A 24,842-nucleotide genomic window follows, 5' to 3' on the forward strand; every position below is an offset into this window, starting at 1 on the left:
AACTTCCCCCTGCGACGTTCAAGCCCTATACCACCCCCCTGCAGTGAGTGGCTGGCGAGATTAGGTGTCACCCGAGTATTAAAATCTGCCCTTCTCTATATGCACTCAATGGGGCTGGCGGCAGCAGCGCCGACCCCATTGAGAACATATAGAAGACAAATCATTCTTCTCTGCCACAGCTGTAACAGCTGTGACAGAGAAGAACGATGTTTGCCCATTGAATTCAATGGAGCCGGCAATACAGCAGGTTCCACTGAAAGCAATGGACTGCCGGCGATCGCGGGATCAATTGTCGGGAAGGGCTTAAATATATAAGGGACCAGGAGGGAGCGACAGCCTACAGCAGCGCCGCAGAACGCCGGGAGAAGTGAGTAATGATTTTTATTCTTTGCTCCACTGTATTCCCGGCGTATAAGGTGACAGTTGGGGGGTCGTCTTATACGCCCCGTCGCCTTATACGCCGGTATATATTTTTATTGTAACACATTTCTGGATGAATTGCAGGGAAGGGCTTATATATTTAAGCCCTTCCCGACAATTCATCCTGCGATCGCCGGCAGCCCATTGCTTTCAGTGGAACCTGCTGTATTGCCGGCTCCATTGAATTCAATGGGCAAACATCGTTCTTCTCTGACACAGCTGTTACAGCTATGGCAGAGGAGAGCGATCTTTATGCTGACAGTGCGGGGGGGGGGGGCCCACTCTTGCCGCTATTGTGGCTTAATAGTGGGACCTGGGAACTTGAGATGCAGCCCAACATGTAGCCCCTCGCCTGCCCTATCCGTTGCTGTGTCGTTCCCATCACTTTCTTGAATTGCCCAGATTTTCACAAACGAAAACCTTAGCGAGCATCGGCGATATACAAAAATGCTCGGGTCGCCCATTGACTTCAATGGGGTTCGTTACTCGAAACGAACCCTCGAGCCTCGCGAAAAGTTCGTCCCGAGTAACGAGCACCCGAGCATTTTGGTGCTCGCTCATCTCTAATCTTTATACATGAGCCACAGCCAGAGAAGAGTAATGGCGGCCGTTAACCGTGCTCATGATTACCAGCTAAGTATTACAGCACATAACTAGAAAGCTGTCAGTCGCGGCATTGACTCTTTTCCAGTCAAGGACTGGTCTATAAAAATAAAAGTTATGAAAAGGTAACAGCACTTTACTCTATAAGTGACAGATCGCCGGAATCAACGTGTCAGCCATGGTTTAAAGCAGGGGTGTCAAACTCATTTTCACCGAGGGCCACATCAGGCTTATAGTGACCTTTAAAGGGCCGATTGTAAGACAGTACAGTAAGGGCTCGTTCACACAAGCGTATTTGCGTACATAATATGCAGTGAAGAGAAGCCATTGATGTCAATGAGTTCATTCACATGATGTATATTTTCACACAGTATGACCTATTTTGTTACATACTACGCACCCCAATAGGCCATTGAAGTGAATGGGCCACACAAATACATGGTGAATGTGCAGGAAACCTGTGTATTCCCTGCATATTTGCGCACCATCTCACTGGGCCCATCTGCATTCTTTTTTGCGTTCCTAAATATGCAGGCATAAGTGATTTTCGATTGTGCAAATACGCAGCGTATTTGTGCGACCAAAATACAATTACGCCCATGTGAACGAGCCCTAATAGTGACCCTGATAGTGGTCGCAATAGTCATAGTTTCCCCTATATAGTGGTCGCAGTAGTCATATTGACCGCTATAGTGGCCGTAGTAGTAATAGTGAATCTCATAGTGGCCCCAGTAAATATATTGACCCCACAATGGGCCAATTAGTAACAGGGTACCCCCAGTAGCCCCAGTAGTAACAAGGTACCCCACAGTAGCCCCAGTAGTAACAGGGTACCCCACAGTACCCCCAGTAGTAACATGGTACTCCACAGTAGCCCCAGTAGTAAGAGCGACCCCCACAGTAGCCCCAGTAGTAAGAGCAACCCCCAAAGTAGTAATAACCCCACAGCAATATTATCCCCGTCAGCAATATTAACCCCCCACCACCAACAGCAGCAATATTAACCCCCACCACCACCACCATCAGCAATATTAACCCCTCACCACCACAACCACCAGCAGCAATATTAAACCCCCCACCACCACCATCACCACCACCAGCAATATTAACCCCCCCCACCATCACCACCAGCAATATTAACCCCCCCCACCATCAGCAGCAATATTAACCCCACCACCAACAATATTAACCCCTCACCACCACCACCAGCAATATTAACACCACCACCACCAGCAGCAATATTAACCCCCCACCACCACCAGCAGCAATATTAACCCCCCACCACCAGCAGCAGCAGCAATATAAATCCCCCCCACCACCGCCAACAGCAATATTAACCCCCACCACCACCAACAGCGATATTAACCCCACCACCAACAACAGCAATATTAACCCCCCACCACCACCACCAACAGCAGCAATCTTAACCCCCCCCCCCACCAATACCACCAACAGCGGCAATATTAACCCCCCCTCCACCACCACCAACAGCAGCAATATTAACCCCCCATCACCAACAACAGCAGCAGCAATATTAACCCCCACCACCATCACCAGCAGCAATATCAACCCTCACCACCACCCCCACCCCCAAGCAGCAGCAATAATATTAACCCCCCTTCCTTCTCCAACCCATATACTTACCTCCTCCCTGCTGTCAGCGCCACTCCTCCTCTGCTCGCGCTGATTCCCAGGTGCACACTGATGTCAGTGTGTAGCCTGGAACGCTTCCTCCCCGAGTCCCCTCCTGCGGAACTGAAGAGCAGGGGACTCAGGGGAGGAGGATCCCGGCTGTACACTGACATCAGAGTGTGTGCCGGGATCAGCTGTAACAGCGCGATTACCAGCGGGATGCTGCGGCACCCCAGCTGGTAATCGCTGCAGTTGTGAGTGGCGTCGGCATGCCACGGGCCACAGAAAATGAGGCAGTGGGCTGGATTTGACCCTCGGGCCTTGTATTTGACACGTGGTTTAAAGGGACTCTGTCAGCTTAAACTTTCTGTACAACCTGCAGAGCAGGGGGAACTGAGCAGATTCACATATAGTTTTATGGGGAAAAATTCAGTATAACTTGTATTTTACTCATTTATATCTCTGCACATTCTGAGCTGAACAGTCCAATGGGCGGAGCTATCAGTGATTGACAGCCTTCGTTGTATGACTATACATACATATTTGTTCAGCCTATATCTAGTCATAACATGCCTTGCACAGTAAACCCAGTTGTGTTTATAGTAAAAAACGACTTTCTTGCTTGTGAGGAACACATACTAAGAATATGAGGAACATCACAACAAATTAAAAAGAACACAATTTTCTGATATTGTCCTTTTCCATCATCAGCAGCATGCATAATGGAAACCAGCTCAGCAGACATCCTGTGCTACTAAACAAGTTTCCATCTCCATAGAATTAACTAAAATATATAAATTATATGTTCCGAATAAAAAAACCTGTGTTACATTAATGTTAATTTGCTTTAGAGCCATAAACTCACTGAAACACATTAAGGATGATTTATCAAGCTGGAAGGTTGGACTCACATGCCATTTTGATGCAGTTTCCTGAAACAAATACAATACAGATAGTCCCCTATTTGCGAACAGGTTCCGTTCAAAGAGCCGGTTCGCAAGTACATTTGTTTGTATGTCCGAACAATTGGTTGTATGGACGGGATCGCGGGTGGATCCCGCTCCATACAACGTCGGGTGCAGGCTGTTCTTACAGCGGACACCCGGGGGCAGCAGTTCTGACTAGCTTTAAATGCTGCTATCAGAATAGACAACGGTATTTAAAGCGTTAACAGTTCCCACGACCGGCGCGGCTTGTCGGAACTGCTGCCGCTGGGTGTTCGCTGTAAGAACAGCCTGCACCAGACGTTCAGGGGTCCTGTACAGTGTCTCAGTGTCCTATACAATTTTTGACATAAGCTAAGCCAACTTGTATAGGTGGTAAAAAGTTAGACTAGAAATTCTAAAGATATACCAGATTTATCATCCAGCATGAGCCAGCATTTTAAGACTGACTAAAGTTTACACTGTGTAATTATTATTAGACAGCATTAGTAAGCTTGCACTATTGTATCCTGAGGATATTGTAACTTGAGGGATCTCTGTATATAAAAACTAAACATGAAATACTAATGATATACAGTGACTGACTAAGAAGGGGTTAATTGCAGAGTTGACATGACTGTATACAGTAGCACTGTTATTTCAATCTTCAACAGGACACTGTAGTAGCTCTGCAAGCAATGTCATCTTTTGCATCAAAATACTCAAATAGCAAACCGGATCTGCACATTACATTGGAAGGGAACCAAATGGATTCTTCAAGTTTCAGAGTCAATGCTGAGAACTACATGGTACTTCAAAGCAAACAGGTAAGACATTTTGTGTGTTTAGAATCAAACTACTAATGACCACTTCTCAGTTAGTTTGTGAGTGCTTTTTATGCTCCGGCCCTGGTGACATCATCGCTCCTCCCGCTGTTGATGTCATCGAAAGTCCTATAACATATATAAAACACAGAGCCTGACCAACAGAAGAACAACAAAGTCAGGGCTCTTGAAAAGGGGAGGACAAAAATAACAAAATGAGAATACCACTAAGCCGTTATTATCTAACACACAGCTTAGCAGTCCTGAGAGAAGACACTGACCTACTGCCCCCACAGAGATCCGGTGGGCTACAGGACCTGCAGTGATGTCATTGCTGTGGGAGGAGCCATTTTGCAGTACTGTATGTGGGTTCTTCTCATGCTCCGCCCCCCTGGTAACATCATCGCAGGTCCTATTGGATATATAAAATACAGAGCCTGACTGACAGAAGAACACAATTAGGACTCTTGAAAAGGGGAGGATAAAAATAACAAAATGAGAATACAACTAAGCTGTTATTATCTCAGACACAACTCAGCAGTCCTGACAGAAGACACCGACCTACCACCACCACAGAGATCCAGTGAGCTAAAGGACTTGTGGTGATGTCACTGCTGTGGGAGGAGGCAAGCTGTGTTTGTCTTGTGTGGGTATCAAGATGGATGTAGTAGAGCTGTGTGTGATGTGTGGGGATCATAGTGGATGTACAATATAGCAGAGCTGTGTGTGTGAATCAGGATGTAGCAGAGCCGTGTGTGTGATGTGTTTGTGTGATGTGTGGGGTCAGGATGGATATAGAGGAGCTGTTTGAGTGATGTGCTGTGTGTGCAATGTGTGGGGTCAGGATGGATGTAGTAGAGGTGTGTGTGTGATGCATGGATCATAATGGATGTACCATGTAGCACAGCTGTGTGGTGCATTGTGCCACCAGAAACACTGTCACTATAATTTCCTAATAATTACTTGTACTTTTCGAACAGATTTACAGGTCTTAAATATTTTGGCTAATGACTTACTCAATATTACATACTGTACATTTATGAATATTATTAGTTGTGGTGATATAGATTCTGTTCTTGAAATGAGCTAAGAATAAAAGTTTTTTTTTTTAATTTTAGATTGCTGTTGGGCAAGGCATTAATATTACAGTCCATGCAGAAGGAGTTGGATTTGCCATATTGCAGGTAAATAAGTTTGTTCTCATGTAAATAAGTTTATTTTCTTTCCCCCCCTATATTTATGTTTATGTGTGTGTGTGTGTATATATATATATATATATATATATATATATACATATATGTGTGTATATGTGTATGTATATATATATATATATATATATATATATATTTATGTCTATCTATCTATCTATCTATCTATCTATCTATCTATCTATCTATATATCTATGATACTGATGTATGATCCGACTTCTGATGTATACCAAGGGGACATAGGAAATGAACAAAGATTTATTGTGTCGACACAATTACGGCCTGAGGAAAACATATGTTCAGAAATCTCAGACTGGCTATTACATCACAGACAGTAGCAGGCTTATTAAAAGCTAACAATTATTGGTTCATCTTATTCCTCAATGTAGACACTGGTAGTATATATTACTTTCACTTATACAAGTTACGTAGATACCGCTACAGGAAGTAAGACAGAGTGAAAGTAAGGGGGCCGTGGGGAAATGTCGCTGCAGCCTAGTATCCAATTACATTCTGTTCCTCAGCTATCCATGTGAGAGACATATTACAGGAAGGGTAGGGAGGGCTAGAGTGAGTAAAGCAAGCAGGAGTTAGTGAGTGAATTCCAGTACAGGCTCCTGGTATCTAGTTACACAGTGTATCTTAGCTACAACTAGTATCACACCGGAAAACATTAGATACACAGCAGAGCAGAATTCATATACAGACAATTATGTTTATATTAAGGGAAGTTAATAAAAGGTAAAGTTAGTATATACAGTAGCTACATTTCATTTAGTAGATATATAACAATTTGTAATACGCTTCAGCCTTCGGATAATAACAGAAAAACAATAGCTTATAAGTCCTCGTACCACAATACAATATTATCTGTCTGTACAACAACTTTCTAATTCCCCAGGGCATAATGACATAAAGGTCTGTTGCATTTCGATTCACATTGATGGCCATAGTCTTGGATTCACGCATGTAGATGTTGCCACATACAATATTAGGAAAACCATGGAGCTCTATATTACCTAATAAAATGTAGTAATAATCCTTTTATTTTTAATATGTTTGGATGCAGAGAGCACTAAATAATGTACAATGCACTGATTAATGATATTCTGTCAAGAGGCACGCTCTGTTCGTATGCTCTATCACAGCACCCACTTGATTTTTTTTCTGCTGAGAAATCACTGTAAAGTGTTGGCCACTAGGGGGTCTTCCTTCCTTCTAACTTGCTGTCTACTGCCTGCTGTTATATGTATGACTACCTCTATAAGGCTGGATTTACAAAGGCGAGTGCAATATCAGCCTGAGAAACGTGGACACTCTTAAATCTGTGATCTCTATGCAAGTGCGATGCATTTCTGTGAGAAAATCACAACACGGTACATGTGATTTTCATGCATGTGAAAATTGCATGTTGTTTCAGTAGGAAAAAATTTTAAAAAGTGCATTGCACTTGCATGAAAATCACATGTACATACGAGTGTGATACGACTTTTGGCCTCCCATAGAGAATAATGGGTGATTCTCAGGCTAGAATCACGAAAAAATGGAACATGCTTCAGTTATCTCATGTCGCACTATTGGTGCGAGAAGAAAAAGGCCAGTATAAATTAACCTATTGGAAACAATGGATTAATATATTGCGCAACTTCTGTGCATTGTGCAAAAGCACAGAACTAGTGCATTTCTCTTGAGCGTGTAAGTAAGCCCTAACCTGGAACAAAGAAACCCTGTGGCAAACTTTATGTTGTTTTTGTATTACAGGATGTCCAATTCATGTGAATGGCCATCCCGTAGCACTATATTTTGCCTGCATTATAACGTCTGGCTGGGCATGGCTTGCATTGGCAAAATCAGCGGTGTGCTGGAGATGCTGAGAGAAGGACATAGGGCAATAAGCTATTCGCCCTGGGCTCAGAAGTCTGAGAAAGACTGTATACCTTGGCACAACTACTTTAAACATCTCTGCAATACACTCATTAATAAATATTCTCCATTTAGGCACCAAGCCAACATGATTCCGGGAACTGAGCTCATAAGCCAAAGGGACTCTGTGTACTGCTCCACAGGGTCTGTGCACATGCCTTTGTTGTATGCATGAACCTTAAATGGACCCTAACTTTTCTAACAACTTGTACTTATATCATAGCCAGTGCAATAACTAGCAAAAGTGAGATTTACTTTATTTACCTAAAATTACATTTTTTTTGTGCTGAAAAATCACTGTAAAGTACTGGCCACTAGGGGTCTTCTTTCCTTCTAACTTAAAGGGGTTGTCCCGAGGCAGCAAGTGGGTCTATACACTTCTGTATGGCCATATTAATGCACTTTGTAATGTACATTGTGCATTAATTATGAGCCATACAGAAGTTATAAAAAGTTTTATACTTACCTGCTCCGTTGCTGGCGTCCTCGTCTCCATGGTGCCGACTAATTTTCGCCCTCCGATGGCCAAATTAGCCGCGCTTGCGCAGTCCGGGTCTTCTCCTCTTCTCTATGGGGCTCCGTGTAGCTCCGTGTAGCTCCGCCCCGTCACGTGCCGATTCCAGCCAATCAGGAGGCTGGAATCGGCAATGGACCGCACAGAAGCCCTGCGGTCCATGAAGACAGAGGATCCCGGCGGCCATCTTCAGCAGGTGAGTATGAAGACGCCGGACCGCCGGGATTCAGGTAAGCGCTGTGCGGGTGGGTTTTTTAACCCCTGCATCGGGGTTGTCTCGCGCCGAACGGGGGGGGGGGGGGGGGGGTTTAAAAAAAAAAAAAACCCGTTTCGGCGCGGGACATCTCCTTTAATGTCTGCTGCCTGCTGCTATATGTGTGAGAGACAATGGGATGAAATGGAGGAGGGTGATGAGTCATCATGCTCACTGAGTCATATAGAGAGTAATAAAGCGGAGGAGGATGGGGGGATAGAGAAGGTGATACCCTGTCTGCAGCTAATAGTAATTCACTGTTTACTGTTTGGTTTTGCTGTATAATTTCCTACATATATTTCTATATATTTTTTTATGTCTGTGTGTGTTACAGACAGAAACCAGCATCTGAAGTTTTCTGTAGAGTCCATAGAACCCAGCAGGCACACAACAACAGCCAGGCCCCTCCTACCAGTTCAGAGAAAATTGAGAATCAGATATATAGCCTTCAGTGAAGAAAGTAGGGAAGAATACAGGATATAGTTATATATTATCAGAAATAGGATTATTCCTCATGTACACACACAACAGCATATTCTGAAAAGTTAGCTATGCTTTAAACATGGCTATTACTAAATTTAAAGAGAACTTGTCTCTAGATTAATGATACTTAAACCACAGGCAGCATGTAGTCCAGACAGCCACCCATATTTCATGGATGCATGTTTTATTCTGAAACGCAGCAGCATTTCAGAGAAAACATACTTTAAAACATGGAATGGGGAGAAGGCTCCCGCAGGCTTCTCCTCTCCCAGATTAGCTAGATTGACAGGTTTCTCCCTGCTTGTGTATAGGAAGAGGCCTGCCAATCTGGGTGGTACGAAGCCAGCATCAAGCTGCCCTAGTGATTTTTTCCTTGTTCTGACTCCTTTCTAAAATATGATTTCTCTGAAATTCTGCAGCATTTCAGAATAAAACCTACTGCCCTTTAACATGGGTGAATATGCAGACTTCATGTTACCTGTGGTTCAAACAGCATAGAGCTAGTGGCAGGGTCCCTTTATGCATTACTCTAATGTTAAAGCCTGAGCAATGAGCATGCTTTACAAGTATAATTTCTTTTTTCTTCAGCTTCACATCATCTATAATTCAATAAGTTCTGCTTCCCAAAGAACACGTAGATCGACTGCAAGTGAAGACCCTTTTGATTTAGATGTTACTTTGCGGGATGATATGGAAAATATAAATGTTGTGACTTTAAATATATGTACAAGGTATGTAATGTTTTCATTTATGTTAAAGTAGAAGCTTGTCTATTTCAATGCATTGCTATAATATAACAATAGTTTTTGTAGGCACAAGAAATATTCCAAAACTGAATTAAATTAAGTAGTTCCAAAGTTTTACCTGACACTAATCGCATAATAGTTTCTTTCACCATTTTGGTGAGTAGTGTTGGAAAATATCTGGGCCATATCTCAGGACAATCTACTCGTAAAAACCTTGTTTACATGTTTTATGTATCATCTGGGAAAGTCATTAAGTTGACCAAAGAAGCCACTGTGCAAAGGCAGCACATAATCCGTTTTAGCATTCAAATCTGTAAAACCCATCACATAGAGAGTCTCAAGTTCTATTCATCTGCCCTTTTTTTGATTTGGGGTTATGTTTACAAATAGATCAATGGGGTCATTCATGGTCGCTCATGGTACCCCAGTTGTTCCCAAAGTAATCTCTCTGCTTTGTTTTAGAAAGTTCTGAACTAAAGCTATTTAATCTTAGTTTTCAAAAGGTCAGCATTGGTATATTGTCATGTGTTAGGGAGTTTAGCTTGATTGACAAAAGATATAAGTATGTACAGCATTTCTGAAGCCGAACCATCATCTACCATACATTTTTGGGGATATCCAGTAGGCTATGATTGTCATTTGTGGGCAGATCCTATCTATATCTTAATATTGCCCTTTATCATTGCCACCTGAGAATTTAATGTTCTTCTGTATCACTAATTGGTAGGAACCGATCACTATATCCAGTTCCTTCTATTTTTCTTTTAATACATTCTTCCTTGGTTCACAGTATAACATATGGTTTCAATTATTTTTCATATCAGAGCCAAGTGAAGTCAGAAGTTACATTCTGTTTTCATAAAAAAATGTCTGAGTAAAACGAGCTGGGGTTTTATTCAGGTTTTTCAAGCTTGCACAGTATATATTGTAGGTATTTTTGTTTACATATACATTTTTTAATGTGTGTATGTAAATTTCTAAAATGCACAGTTAAAAGGAACCTGTCATGTCCGTATAGCACCATAAACTAAATCATTTTGCTAACAGGAAATGTGACAGATGATGTATTTTTTATATTCGCCTGCTCTCGCGATCCAGCTCTGTAACATAGTATGCTAGGATGAAAAAAGACAAATGTCCATCCAGTTCAGCCTGTTTCAACCCCCTCCTTGTTGATCAGGAGAAGGCAAAAAACCCCCAGTGGGCAGAAGCCAATTTACCCTTAATCTGGAGGGAAAAATTCCTTCCAGACTCCATAATGGTAGTCAGAGTAATCCCTGGATCAACATTTGAGATCAAGAATAGAGATGAGCGAACCTACTCGTTTCGAGTAATTACTCGATCGAGCACCGCGATTTTCGAGTACTTCCGTACTCGGGTGAAAAGATTCGGGGGGCGCCGGGGGGCGGGGGGAGGCGTGGCGGAGCGGGGGGTAGCAGCGGGGAACAGGGGGGAGCCCTCTCTCTCCCCCCACTCCCCGCTGCAACCCCCCACTCACCCACGGCGCCCCCGAATCTTTCCGCCCGAGTACGGAAGTACTCGAAAATCGCGGCGCTCGGGCGAAAAAGGGGCGTGGCCAAGTACGCTCGCTCATCTCTAATCAAGAACCCTTTGGGTTATTTAATGTCTATATCCTGTTATGTCATAGCGCTCTAAAAAGGCATCTAGTTCACTCTTAAACACCTCTATGGATTTTGCCATCACTATGTCCTCAGGAAGAGAGTTCCACAATCTCCCTGCTCTTACAATAAAGAACCCCCTTCTGTGTTGGTGATAAAACCTGCTTTCTTCTAGACGTAACAGATTCCCTCTTTTTACCTATGCAGTCCTGGGTATAAACAGATGATGAGAGAGATCCTTGTATTGTCCCCTCATGTATTTAGACATAGTTATTTGGTCGCCCCTTAACCGTCTTTTTTCTAGGGTGAATAATCCCAATTTTCATAGCCTCTCTGGGTATTCCAGTCCTTCCATTCTGTTTATTAATTTAGTTGCCCTTCTTTGAACCCCCTCAACCACTGCAACATCTTTCCTGAGCAGCGGTGTCCAGAACTGTACACAGTATTCCATGTGAGGCCTGACAAGTGCCTTATATAGTGGAAGAATAATGTTCTCATCCCTCGCCCCTATACCTCTTTTAATGTACCCCAAAACTATATTTGCCTTTGCAACAGCTGACTTGCATTGGTTGCTCCAATTGACTCTACAGTCAACTAGTATCTCCAGGTCTTTTTCCATCTCACTTTTCCCTAGCAGTACCCCATTTAGTGTATATTGGTGACATCCGTTTCTCCTGCCCATGTACATAACCTTACATTTATCAATGTTGAACTTCATTTGCCATTTTTCTACCAAAACCCCCAGCTTATCCAGGTCTGTTTCCAGCCATACATTGTCCTCCGTTTAGAGATGAGCGAGCACCAAAATGCTCGAGTGCTCGTTACTCGAGTCGAACTTTCAGTGATGCTCGAGAGTTCGTTTCGAGTAACGAACCCCATTGAAGTCAAAGGGCGACTCGAGCATTTTTGTATATCGCCGATGCTCGCTAAGGTTTTCATTTGTGAAAACCTGGGAAATTCAAGAAAGTGATGGGAAAGTCACAGAAACGGATAGGGCGGGCGAGGGGCTACATGTTGGGCTGCATCTCAAGTTCCCAGGTCCCACTATTAAGCCACAATAGTGGCAAGAGTGAGACCCCCCCACACACACACACTGTCAGCATAAAGATCGTTCTCCTCTGCCACAGCTGTAACAGCTGTGGCAGAGAAGAACGATGTTAGCCCATTGAATTCAATGGAGCCGGCAATACAGCTGGCTCCATTGAAAGCAATGGGCTGCCAGCGATCGCGGGATGAATTGTCAGGAAGGGCTTAAATATATAAGCCCTTCCCTGCAATTCATCCAGAAATGTGTAAAAATTAAAAATATATATATACTCACCTGGTCCCGGCAGAACAATGTTAGCCCATTGAATTCACTGGAGCTGGCAATACAGCTGGCTCCATTGAAAGCAATGGGCTGCCGGCGATCACGGGATGAATTGTCGGGAAGGGGTTAAATATATAAGCCCTTCCCTGCAATTCATCCAGAAATGTGTAAAAATTAAAAATATATATATACTCACCTGGTCCCGGCAGACGGAGTTCATGAATTTATGAATGGGTGAGTGACTGCTGCCTCTCATCTGATTGGTCCCGCTGAGCCAATCAGAGGCAGCAGTCACACACCCATTCATAAATGGGTGTGTGAGTGGAATCTGCCTCTGATTGGTCAGGCTGTGACCAATTAGAGGCAGCTCATTCAGCAGGCGGGGATTTTAAATCCCCGGCTGCTGAATACTACTCACAGCTGTTCAGAGCAGTTCAGGAGGACTGCCGCTGGCCGCGCTGAACTCCGTCTGCCGGGACCAGGTGAGTATATATATATTTTTTATTTTTACACATTTCTGGATGAATTGCAGGGAAGGGCTTATATATTTAACCCCTTCCCGACAATTCACCCCGCGATCGCTGGCAGCCCATCGCTTTTAATGGAGCCGGCTGTATTGTCAGCTCCATTGAATTCAATGGGCTAACATCGTTCTGCCGGGACAAGGTGAGTATATATATATATATTTTTTTTTACACATTTCTGGATGAATTGCAGGGAAGGGCTTATATATTTAAGCCCTTCCCGACAATTCATCCCGCGCTCGCCGGCAGGCCATTGCTTTCAATGGAGCCGGCTGTATTGCCGGCTCCATTGAATTCAATGGTCAGTGCTCGTTTAAACGAGACAAGTACCGCATGGTGCTCGTCTCGAGTAACGAGCATCTCAAGCACCCTAATACTCGAACGAGCATCAAGCTCGGACGAGTATGCTCACTCATCTCTACCTCCGTTGTATTAATTACCTTGTAGAACTTACAAATATTGATATTTTACTGTGCAGCCCCTCTATCAGGTCGTTGATAAATATATTGAACAGAATGGGCGTAATACTGAACCCTGTGTACCCCACTAGTGACGATGGCCCAAACAGAGTACGAACCATTTATTACCACCCTCTGCTTTCTATCTCTGAGACAGTTCTTTACCCAGATACACACGTTTTCGCCCAGTCCAAGCTGTCTCATCTTATATATCAGCCTATTATGCGGCACGGTGTCAAAAGCTTTAGAGAAGTCCAGATATACGAGATCAATAGACTCTCCCAGGTCCAGCCTAGAGCTTCCTTCATCATACAAGCTGATCAGATTGGTCTGACATGATTGACCCCTCACGAACCCATGCTGATCAGGAGTTATTCCGTTGTTTTCCTCAAGGTATTTTGGGATGGCGTCTCTCAGAAACCCCTCGAATATTTTTCCAGTTATTGAAGTGGTTCATTTAATCCCCCTGCATCTCGTTTCAAATTTCTTTTTTCCTCGTGAATATACTTGAGAAAAAACTATTTAATTGACTCACCTTCCCTACCCATCCTCATCTAGGGTTTCTCCTGCATTATTTAAGGGGCCAGGGCTTTCAGTGCAAATGGTTTTACCGTTTATATAATTGAAAAATAGTTTTTATTTGTGCTCTCTTTGGCGATCAGTCTTTGTGCCTCTTCCTTGGCAGTTTTTATTTTTTCCTACCTAGTGAAATCCGCATGATCCACGAAAACTTAACTCTTTTCAAAGACCCATGCGCGCTCTCCCATAGGCTCTGAAAAGAACCAGATTTGTATGCACCACATGAACTTCACCAGTTGACAGTGCTGGATTGCAGGAACAGGTGAGTATAAAAATATATCACCTGGCTCCTTGTTACGTCCCCTGACAGCACCGTAACTTAGTTTATAATTCTGTGGCGACATGACAGGTTACCTTCAAAACAACTGAGTGAGACTATTATTTAAATAAAACAATTATGCTTGCAGTTTCAGACCAAAGTCTCTTTGGCCCACCAGAGAAGATGATTCTGAGGGCCCATCCTCATCTCAATATAATATACTGCATGCACGTCGACTTTAAATAGCAACATAAAGTTATCATTATATATGGTTTCTTAGCTTCTTTGTGATTAAAAACATAAAAAAGACCCTAATAGGAAGTGAAGAGCTCCAAAGTCAACTCTTAATGGAGTTGTCTTTCACTGGACCTTCAAGGTTTTTTATTGTGGCAAAACCTCAACTGATCTTGTATGTGTGTAACTCTCTTGTGACATTTCTATCCAAAATCATAAAAATGTTCTTAATAAAGTTGTTGAGTATAAAAAAAGAATACATTACAGTTCTGCATCTTTGATTCGAAATGTGGCACAGCTGTTCTTGAATCCAACAAGATGTTTGAGATGGAGAGGTTCTAAAGAGAGGCACCATTTAAGTACATTGGGTGTAGATTTCTTTTAAATTAATACAAAACATAAATTGCATACTGTACATATAGTAATATAATCTGATTATCATTTTTAATCCGTTTTCCATCATATGCACTATGTCAGGTACTCTGAAAGAGAATCCTCTGCTCGAAGTGGCATGGCTCTTTTGCAAGTGGATTTACTCAGTGGATTCAGTTTTGCTCCAGATAGTATTTTATGGAAATATCCCATTAAAAAAGTGGAAACGGTTGATGACAAAGTTAACATATACCTTGATTCTGTAAGTAGCATTATTGTGTCTTATTATGTTACAAGCCATTAGTTTATTTTCTTCAGTATTTGTTATTAAAATGTACATGGAATAATTATGGAAATTTCCCCTTTCAGCTCAACCAAACAGAGTTTTGTATGAATATACCAACAACCCGAAGTTCAAATGTTGGCTATACTCAAGATGCATTTGTATCAGTCATTGACTACTATGAACCTGGTAGGTGCTGTCATTTTACATATCCTATGTAGCCAAGTAGAATCAATCACATGCAAGATAACTGATCATGTAGTATATAAAGTATCATGTCTACCCTCATAATTTAAGTATATTTAGCCTCGGGGGCTTTAATCAGGTGGTGAAATCCATATGCAGGCTTTATTTATGTAACCGAATAAAACTATGAGGTTACACCAGAAGTAGCAGGGTTTTTCCATTGTGGACTTTGCCACAGATTAGCAACATAGTTACCTTTTATGCATTGCAAAGGGTATGCATTGCCCCAGTTTTTGGCTCCTCCCCACTGCGAGGTGCCTGTTTTGGCCCCTCCCCGCCGTGATGCAGCGCGCGTCATTGGCAAATTTTTTGGCAAGCGAGAGAGAGAGAAGAGAGAGAAGGAGAGAGAGAGAGAAGGAGAGAGAGAGAGAAGGAGAGAGAGAGAGAACGAGAGAGAGAACGAGAACCTAGGGAAAAAAAAAAAAGCTTGGGACTCGGCGTCCCACATACAAAAATGCTCGAGTCTCCATTGTAGTCAATGGGGTTCGTTCATCTCTAGATATAAACCAAACCAGACACTGTATCAGGGTGCTTTCCCCTCATTAGTGCAGAGTAGGGACCTGGTTGTATTACTTATAAATAAACATATATTTGTATTGCTAATTAATTAAAACTATATACTACAACATATACTCTGTGTCTGTCTGTCTATAGCCAATCCCAGGACATTAACTGCAATAGAAAAGTATCCACTTAAGGGTATCCACCCCCAGGACAACAACTGCAATATATATATATAGTGGAAATAGAAATAATAGTTGTAATACAAAGATAGCAGCTATTCCAATTATGAAAAATGACTATCTATACACATATACATATATGTACACAATATCTCCTTTCTCTTGAGAATGTACAGCGCTAGTCCGCATGGTCACAGGTGAAGCAAAAGCAGCTGAGCCAAACGTACAGGCTAGTGTAGAAGGAGTCGCTCTCTGCTACACTGCTGAGGTCATGGCATAGGACATAGTGGAGTGAGTTTGGATGAGGCGCCTTCCTTCCCTACCCCCCCCACCACATAGTACCGTCCACATCATGCTGTACATTCCTGTGCAGCGCTTTGATGTGGATGCTACCTGTAAATGTAATAGTAGCTGCTCTCTGCTACAGTGGTAAGTGGGTGATGCAGTGCCATTCTCAACCCCCACCCAGTGGCTGGTGTCTGTGGGCCATAGTGTGCTTTACAGTATACATAATAAGGTATCAAGTCCCCCTCTATTGGCCTACATATATAAATACCTTAGCATGTCATGTTGCAATTCGACTATATGGTGAATTGCAACATGACACAGGTCACGCTAAAGCATATATACAATAAAGTGAGTATGTTTCAGTATATAGATTTAATTATTTTATATGATTATGGGTGCAGCCATCTTGCCTGAGCTGCTGCTGTGAAAAGTACTTTACAGATTTGCTTCACAGCAGGCACCTGTATATAAGAATCATCAGCCAGAAAGCCTCTCATTGACCTCTACAGCAAGGGATTGTGGACATGCTCTGTGACAGAAGTCACTGCACAGGGAGTAGCAGCTGAGCTGCCTCTGTAATCTGTTGTCAATGGCATGATCCTGTGTTGGCACCCTTTCATTGTACTATTGACACTTGTCAGGGCTCTGTGGCCAGTGTGAGACCTGCAAGATTTCAGGAATTTCTCAGTTCTTTTTTTCATGAAGTTATATGTTCAACATGAATTGTTCATCATTTCTACAATATGGCATTGCTTTGAATGATGATTATATTGATTATAAGAAATGTCAGTACAAGTTCACTGTGTCTGGTCATATTTTTGTGTAATGCAGTTTTACATCAACATGAGCAGTGGGAAATGAGCCTATTTTAGGACATTGCTTCCAAGAAATAACGTAATGAATAATAAACCGGGTAACCAATTCTTATGCCAGATTGAAAGTGTGATTTGCTGGACTTAATGCAAAAGTCGTCAGCATATTTCTAACTGAAGTAATAGGTCACGTAAGAGAAGCGGAAAGGCAAACAGTGGGAAATGAATGGTGTCATCATAGTATACAAGCAAAATTGACCCAGTCAGTAAGTAGTTTAGCAGATTTGCCCATCCCTTCTCCTAGAACACTTTGTACTACATTTAACACTGTACTGACTAAAACAAAAGCTGATCAAACAATGCTTACCGCAAAACATTTTTCTCTGCTTATGTAATTCTAAGAAAATATGGCAGATTAGTTTCCATTAATTTTTGCTATTAAATAAGTGGCAAAAACCTAGATATGTTGATCTGTTTTTCGACACATGAGTCTATTACCATACACATCATGAATGAAGGTACAGTTGCAAGAAAAAGTAAGTGAACCCTTTGAAACTATCTGTATTTCTGCATTGACTACTAGTAATGTGGCAATTAGGGCAAAAAAAACCTGGGCACGCGCTAATACGCTCACCGCTACAGAGGGCATCAACTGTATTTTTTACCTGGACTATTCAAACTCTGATTTGACAGTAAGGACTCATAACGGCCGTATAATGGGAGAAAAGTACATTCAACTGAATCCGCCCTTCTGGGGGTTTTTTTGTGCGTATAAATAAGCAGACTATTTAGACGCTCAAAAAAATACGCAGAAGAGCCCATTTTTTAAATATGGAAATACGCAGTGATTATGCAGGTTTCCTTCATATTCAGGGCGGATTGAGATGAGCATGGTTTTGTCCGCTTATACAGGCGTGATAATCATGGTAGTATAATGGGACAAAACGAAACCACTGATCTCTATGGGATTTCAGTGGTTTCGTTATCACTACCTCTTTTGGGGGAGAGATTAGGCAGCCGCTAGTTTCCTGCCTCTTTTTTTGAATTCCTGCGCTCAGGCACAGAGTTTGAACTGCTGGTGAAGGAGAAGATCTCCTCGTTCAGGCGCAACTATGTTCTATGGCAGTCTGAATAAGCCCTTACTGTGTATTTGAGCTGGCTCATTCACTATAATGGCCTATTTCGGTGTGTTATATGCACTAAAATAGGACATGCTGTGTATTTTTTAACGCAACTGAAAACTGAATGAAAAATATGCAAATGTGAATGAACCCATTAAAATCAATGGGTTCTATTCTCTGCATGTTACACGCCTAAATATGATTCTACAGGACTGGGACCTGTGCTGTTCTGGGTCTATGTGCCTAGACTGCGTCAGACACAGGCTATATCTACTTATTGAATACTGGGATTGGGACTGGGAACTGTGCTGCTCTGGGTCTACGTGCCCAGTGTATGTCAGGAATAGGCCTACATCAGGTTATACAATCTGGACTCGATAGGACTGGGACCTGTGCTGTTCTGGGTGTATGTGCCTCGAGTGTGACAGACACAGGTTTCCCAGCCACTATTAATGAGAGTCCATTCAGCTCTGGTGGTGTCAGTTATAAGCCTCCAGTCACTATAAATGCGCTAACCTATTAAGTCCTGGTGATTGATCAGAATACATGCAATTATTAACCCTTTCCAATCCAATTTGTATCCTGGTTTTCCTAGGGGGCTTACTCTTTTTCTGCCATTATACAACGGCGCTATCTGCTGGCTAAAGCCAGTACTGCATGAGGTGACACGTTGGATAGGCTCCAACAGCAGAGAGGCTGGCAATATACAGTAAGAGAACCCCGACGGACGTCCTCCAACATCGGAGCTGTACAGCCTTAAATCATAATGTCTTCAGACATCAGACAGTGGATTGGACAGGGTTAAAAGTCACTCCAGCCATACCCCCCCCAGCTTCTAGCTGTCAATATCACTTTCTAATATTGATACCATTACTCTAAGGTTCCTGATTAAATGTCGCCATCAGACATAGAAATGTGTCGAACCAAAACTAAGAATTATTCATGAGGTGCCATTGACCATCTTGAGCACTGGACTCAGAACCAAAATTAAAAACTACTTATGAGGTGCCATTGACCAACTGTGCCACTAGAACCAGTATTGAGAGCCATTTATATGTCTAGCAGAGTTTTCATTAATCTCTGCATTGGATACTGACCGCTCCAATTAGAAACATAGACTCTCTCATATAGCCGCGACATATATAGCTCTCAGTTTAAAGTTATTTATTTCTTGCATCTGGAGTGACAACACCTTACATTTGTCCATGATGTCTGGAGTTTCAAGGCTCCTACAAATCAGTGGGCTATGAGAGATCCTATGTATAATGTTATATGTGTGTTTGCTTATGTAGGCCCGTGAGTTTTTAACTAGTCTATTACTGTGAAGTGCAACAATACGCCAACCACACATCATGTTTCGTCAGGAATCTAGCATCCGGGGAGAATGGTGCTATAGACAGGCAGCCTGGCAAGAATTATAAGAAGATGGGTACGCACACTCACGCACCCACACAAACACCTCCAAACCTGCACAGGTCTGATTTGCATACATTAATAAATAGACTCGCCATTCAGATTCAAGTGTAAACAAGAATAAAGGGCTCTCCAGTGATAATAAGAGCCTGTAAAAACAGATTTCTTGCTTACATGGGCTCATCAGGTGTGCTGAAGTATTTGTACATGTTTTGGCTCCTTTTTTAACTCAGAATACCTGTTTAAATACCCCAGAACAATATGTGTGGTTATTAAGTAACTTCTACAATATTTCTTTTTCTTATTAACAGGGAGAAGGGCCGTAAAAAGTTACAATTCTGAGATAATGAAGACACTGTCCCCTTGTTCACTCTGTAAAGATGAATGTAGCATATGTTTGGACGGCAACCATGCATCCCGACCATCAACTGCCCAATGTCTTTCTCTATTGTTATTTATATTATTTGTCACATGTCTGTAAAGAAACAATTCCCAGTATTAGCAATGTTACATTTCATGTGTGTGTTCTACATGTTTACATTATTCTAAACAGTATTTACAAGTAACATTTGTTTCTTGTATCATGTCAAATTATTCAAATGCTTTAAATACGAAAAACCTGGGTTTACATTTGTCTAATGAATGCCATGTTACATTATCATATAAGGCTCAAAAAAGTGGAAAAAGGAGAGAACACAGGGCAGAACTCAAATCAATAAAAAATAATAGTGCTGTGAGACTCTCACCTGATGTAGTTATGCTACACTCGGTACAACTCCAGTGATGTATATTCAATCTATGGGTCACATAATTCCTGGGGTTTGCGTCTCTCAAGCTATGATGTAAGCAGGGAAGTTTTGTCTTGGAACTTTAAACCTGCTGTGTTGTGTACAAAGAGAGCTGAAAAAAGCATCACCTTAAGGCTTTCTTTCTAATTGTCCACTAGTGGATCCTAAAAACACCGCAATGACAGCATAGACTGCATGTCCAAACTTATTATTAATGAAAATAGTTACATTAAAATGCTTTTTCACCCTATGCCAATGTCTTTGTCAGCCACAACTTATACCTGATGAAGACCCTGGTGTTGAGGGAAAAACATTGTTTTGTCATTATTTACATCAGTAAAACGTGTGGATATACTTTGCTATCATCTTGGTGTCTTTAGGATCCATTTCTGGATGGCTAGAAAGCAACACCCTAAAGTGATGGTTTTTCAGCTCATTTCTAGTTACAATATGTCATCTGCATAGTTGTATCATAGTAATCCTTTCTATTTTAGCATAGTATTTATTTTTGCAGAAGTAATCTTTTTCTATATTTCTCTTTCTGCAAGAAATACAACTACCGCGTTTCCTCGAAAATAAGCCCTACCCTGATTTTCAGAGAGGCTTGAAACATACGCCCCCTGAAAATAAGCCCTAGTTAAGCTACATGAACAAAAATAACCAACAATACTCACCCAGCCCACAGCGTCTGAGTCCCTCGTGCTGGTCCCCAGCACTGCGGCAAGCTCTGCACTGACATACAACTCTCTTTCAGGTGACTAGGCTTTGAATGCCCCGCCTTCAGCAAGTGAGTGCAGTGATTGGATCGAGCGCCAGCTAATCAGAACCGGCGCTCGATCATTCACAGCCATTCAGTGAATGACATCACTGAATAGATGTGATTGGTTCTTTAAGCGCCAGTCTCAGCGCCAGAGACCATTGCGAGGGACCCAGACGCTGTGGGCTAGGCGAAAATTAATATAAGACAGTGTCTTATTTTTGGGGAAACATGGTATGTGGTTTTCTCAGCAGTTTCAGGCAACAAAAAGCAAAAAAAAAATACATGCACAAAGTAAACTAGTATTCACAGCCATAATAGCAGCAGTAGTAGTTATCGTTTTAGACATTATAAAGGTAACAAATGCCAAGCAAATGAAAGGGCTAAGGTAAGCTAAAAAGTGGTGCCATTTTAACCAATGTATGATATAAAGGTGGTCATCTACATTAGATGAATGTTGGTCCAATTCACCAGTCATCTAATGTGTATGGCAAATGTTGAGGAAAAGAAGGGCTGGTTTGCTGGATTTTATGTTGGGGAGTGTGGGGAGGAATAGCTGTTGGTTGAATGAGCATTCAGCTGACAGCTATCCAAGGTACATGGCCATCATAACAGCTTGGCTAATTTATTGACACATGGTGTGACACATTTATGTCTGCATGTATCCTATTCCACACCAGAGTCTGTAGAGATGTGAAGGTTATTTGCCCATTTTAAAAGAAAAATTGCATCTTCTAAATGTTACAAAATCCAGGGCAAGCTATATCTTTAAAAAAGCAAAAAACATTTATACACTCTGATGTGAGTGGCGCAAATGGCTCTAAATTCTGGTGCACATGGTCAATAAATATGTCACACGGCAGATAAGACACTATCAGAGAGTTAAAAAGAAAGTTTACATACAGTATATTGATAAATGTTTAGTATGTTTTCAGCACCTATTTAAAGTCCTTTAAACAAATTGAGGCTGGGTGTTATGATCAGGAAATGATTTGGTTCTCTTTTAATTAACAAGGTTTTGGTTTTCATATTTTATTTTTATTATCAATTAAAAGTTGTGTTTTACGGTGAATGTAGCATTATGGATATTTTTGGCAGCCCTAAGGCAATTTTGTTTTTAGAAAAGGATCAGAAAATAAGGCCCTATGTGCATCATGTACAGGTTAGCCATTTTCCTGAATATCTATAAATGGAAGGTAAAACAAAAAAACTATTATGAGACAGCGCTCCTCCCACTATGGAAAAAGGTTACTGCGGAGAATATGTGAATGGGACTTACCCGCTGCAGGTGGGTGGGCCTGATGTGTGACCCCCCACCAAGCACCTCCACGTCCTGGTGGGCGTTGTTTATATAGTTGGAAAACCTTCGTCCAAACTTTCTGGAAATCCTCCCTCCAGACCGGAAAAATTAACATAAAACAAAAGGAGCAGGCAGGGATCTGTCACACCACTGGGTGGTGATGCGACGAAAAATCAGTAGATATAAGAAAAAGAAAAAAGATCCAGCGCTCCAGAGAGACCTTTCTGACTTAAATCAATGAGAGGCTCCTTGAATAATCATACATACTTTTATTAACAAGTAAATCCAAATATGTCCGACGTGTTTCGTCGCCTAGCAGTGACTTTTTCAAGTGTAAATGGAAGGTAGGGGTTCATTCTCTCTCCATCATCTCATCATCTGTGTGGAGTGGCAGGAAACGTTTTGGTGCAAAGAACTTGAACACTTCTCAATAGTCCAACCCAACCTTTCAGTCCATGTCTCTTCTGGGTTCGAAAAGTTTGTAATATTGTAATGTACTAATAGCTTTTTATAGATGACATGTCTGTCTTTAATACATGTCAATGAGAACACATGCTGTATTCAAGGGCTACAAGTTACATATATTTTTTTCAGTACAGCTATATGACTAACAAATGCAACACAACTGGACCAACATAGTCTGAGAGCCTCATTTCAAAAGCTAAAAAAGCAACTAGAGGTGTGTGTAACCTTTTAGCAGAAGAGGAGGATTTTTATTTTATTTTATTTCATTTGGGTGGGGGGTAAAAATTGCCCTTTCCTAACCTTTGTTTACGAAACTTTGTATAATGATGTGACCTCCACGTTATATAATAGCTTATGGCTGCAGTAGTCAATCAGTAGTCAGTCAAGGCCCACAAAAATGTCGTTTCATCCATGCTGATGTAGCAAAGCAATCGTGCCACAATAAAATAGCATTTGGTCATTAGTTTGTGGAAGTCGATAAACTAGAAAGACCCATGTCTTGCTTGTGTGGGGGCTATTAGTGCTGGAGAAACTGCACAGAAACAATAAGTTAAGTACGGTACAGTTTATTACAATTTTGTAACATTTTCTGCATAGTGAACTTTATTTTTATATCCCCAATTTTTTTTTAAATGAAAGTTCATTAGTTACTGTGAGTAGTATTCAAGTAGAGTGATAAAACAGACAATATTAGCAATCAGCTGTTTCATGTATTAACCCTTTCCAATCCACTGTCTGACCTCTGAAGACATTATGATTTAAGGCTGTACAGCTCTGATGTTGGAAGACGTCCGTCGGGGATCTTTTACTGTATAATGGCAGCCTCTCTGTTGTCAGAGCCTATCCAACGTGTCACCTCATGCAGTACTGGCTTTAGCCAGCAGATAGCGCCGTTGTATAACGGCAGAAAAAGAGTAAGCCCTCTAGGAAAACCAGAATACCAACTGGATTGGAAAGGGTTAAGAGTAACAATTGTCATATTGTAAGTGTAATCATAAATAAAAGTGACAGCTACTGTTTCTGAATAAAAATTGATATCATAAAGCAGGTTTCTGAAGTTGATCTGACTGATCTCTATTTGGCCATAATTGGTTCTGATAATTTCCATAGTCATGCTTTGCCTTAAACTTTTAGCTTTGATAGTACGGTTGTAGATGACTGTGAGGGCTTTTGTACCTCTATAAATGCTTCTACTTGCACTTTCTTATTAAAATATTGTTTTGTTCCACTGTCACTTTGGAATGTGCTTTCGTTACTTTACTTCTGTGATGGTGTTGTAAAGATGTGACATTCACTGGAACTTATTCTCTCCTTGAATTCTAATAATCCACACTTTATAATCTTTTTAACTCTATGAGCGATGATAAAGGTGAATGAATCACTGAAAGTTTGCATCGTGCACCTTTTTGCCCTGATGGAATGAATTTCTTTTTATGTGTATTCCATATTCTATAAGAAGGTAAAGGTTTAAAGGCTAAAATACATATAGATTGTCTAAAATTATTGTGTGGCACTTATATAGGTCACTGTAGTGTAAAATATTGATGAGTATTACAAACATTACTATAAAACCAGTTTACAATGGTAATCACTTTCACATTAGTTAAACATTTCTACAGTAATCTTGTAGACTGGATATGCGTGTCTTTTATCTCTATTACATTCATTCATATTTTCACACATAGTAGTTACAGTACTAGTATAGATCTCAGACCATATCTTAATTCTATAGCGATCATCTAGGTGAGCTCTTCTGATGTGACTCTTTTTTACAGCAGAGTTTCTGATAAAAAGATCACTTT

At 41.4% G+C, this 24,842-nt stretch overlaps 1 protein-coding gene across 1 annotated transcript in view; it reads left to right on the plus strand.

Moving 5' to 3' along the window:
• LOC136628571 (CD109 antigen-like) overlaps positions 1-24,274 on the plus strand; it is a 177,187-nt gene extending 152,913 nt beyond the window's left edge. Inside the window, exons 29-35 of the mRNA XM_066604580.1 lie at positions 4,253-4,405; positions 5,521-5,586; positions 9,373-9,515; positions 14,990-15,146; positions 15,254-15,356; positions 20,042-22,471; positions 22,920-24,274. Of these exons, the coding sequence (XP_066460677.1) occupies positions 4,253-4,405; positions 5,521-5,586; positions 9,373-9,515; positions 14,990-15,146; positions 15,254-15,356; positions 20,042-20,211 (792 nt within the window). The 3' untranslated portion in view covers positions 20,212-22,471; positions 22,920-24,274. The remainder of the gene's footprint in view (positions 1-4,252; positions 4,406-5,520; positions 5,587-9,372; positions 9,516-14,989; positions 15,147-15,253; positions 15,357-20,041; positions 22,472-22,919) is intronic.
• Positions 24,275-24,842: the final 568 nt, after the last annotated feature.

The sequence above is a fragment of the Eleutherodactylus coqui genome, chromosome 1 (genome assembly GCF_035609145.1).
Source record: "Eleutherodactylus coqui strain aEleCoq1 chromosome 1, aEleCoq1.hap1, whole genome shotgun sequence".
NCBI lineage: Eukaryota > Metazoa > Chordata > Amphibia > Anura > Eleutherodactylidae > Eleutherodactylus > Eleutherodactylus coqui.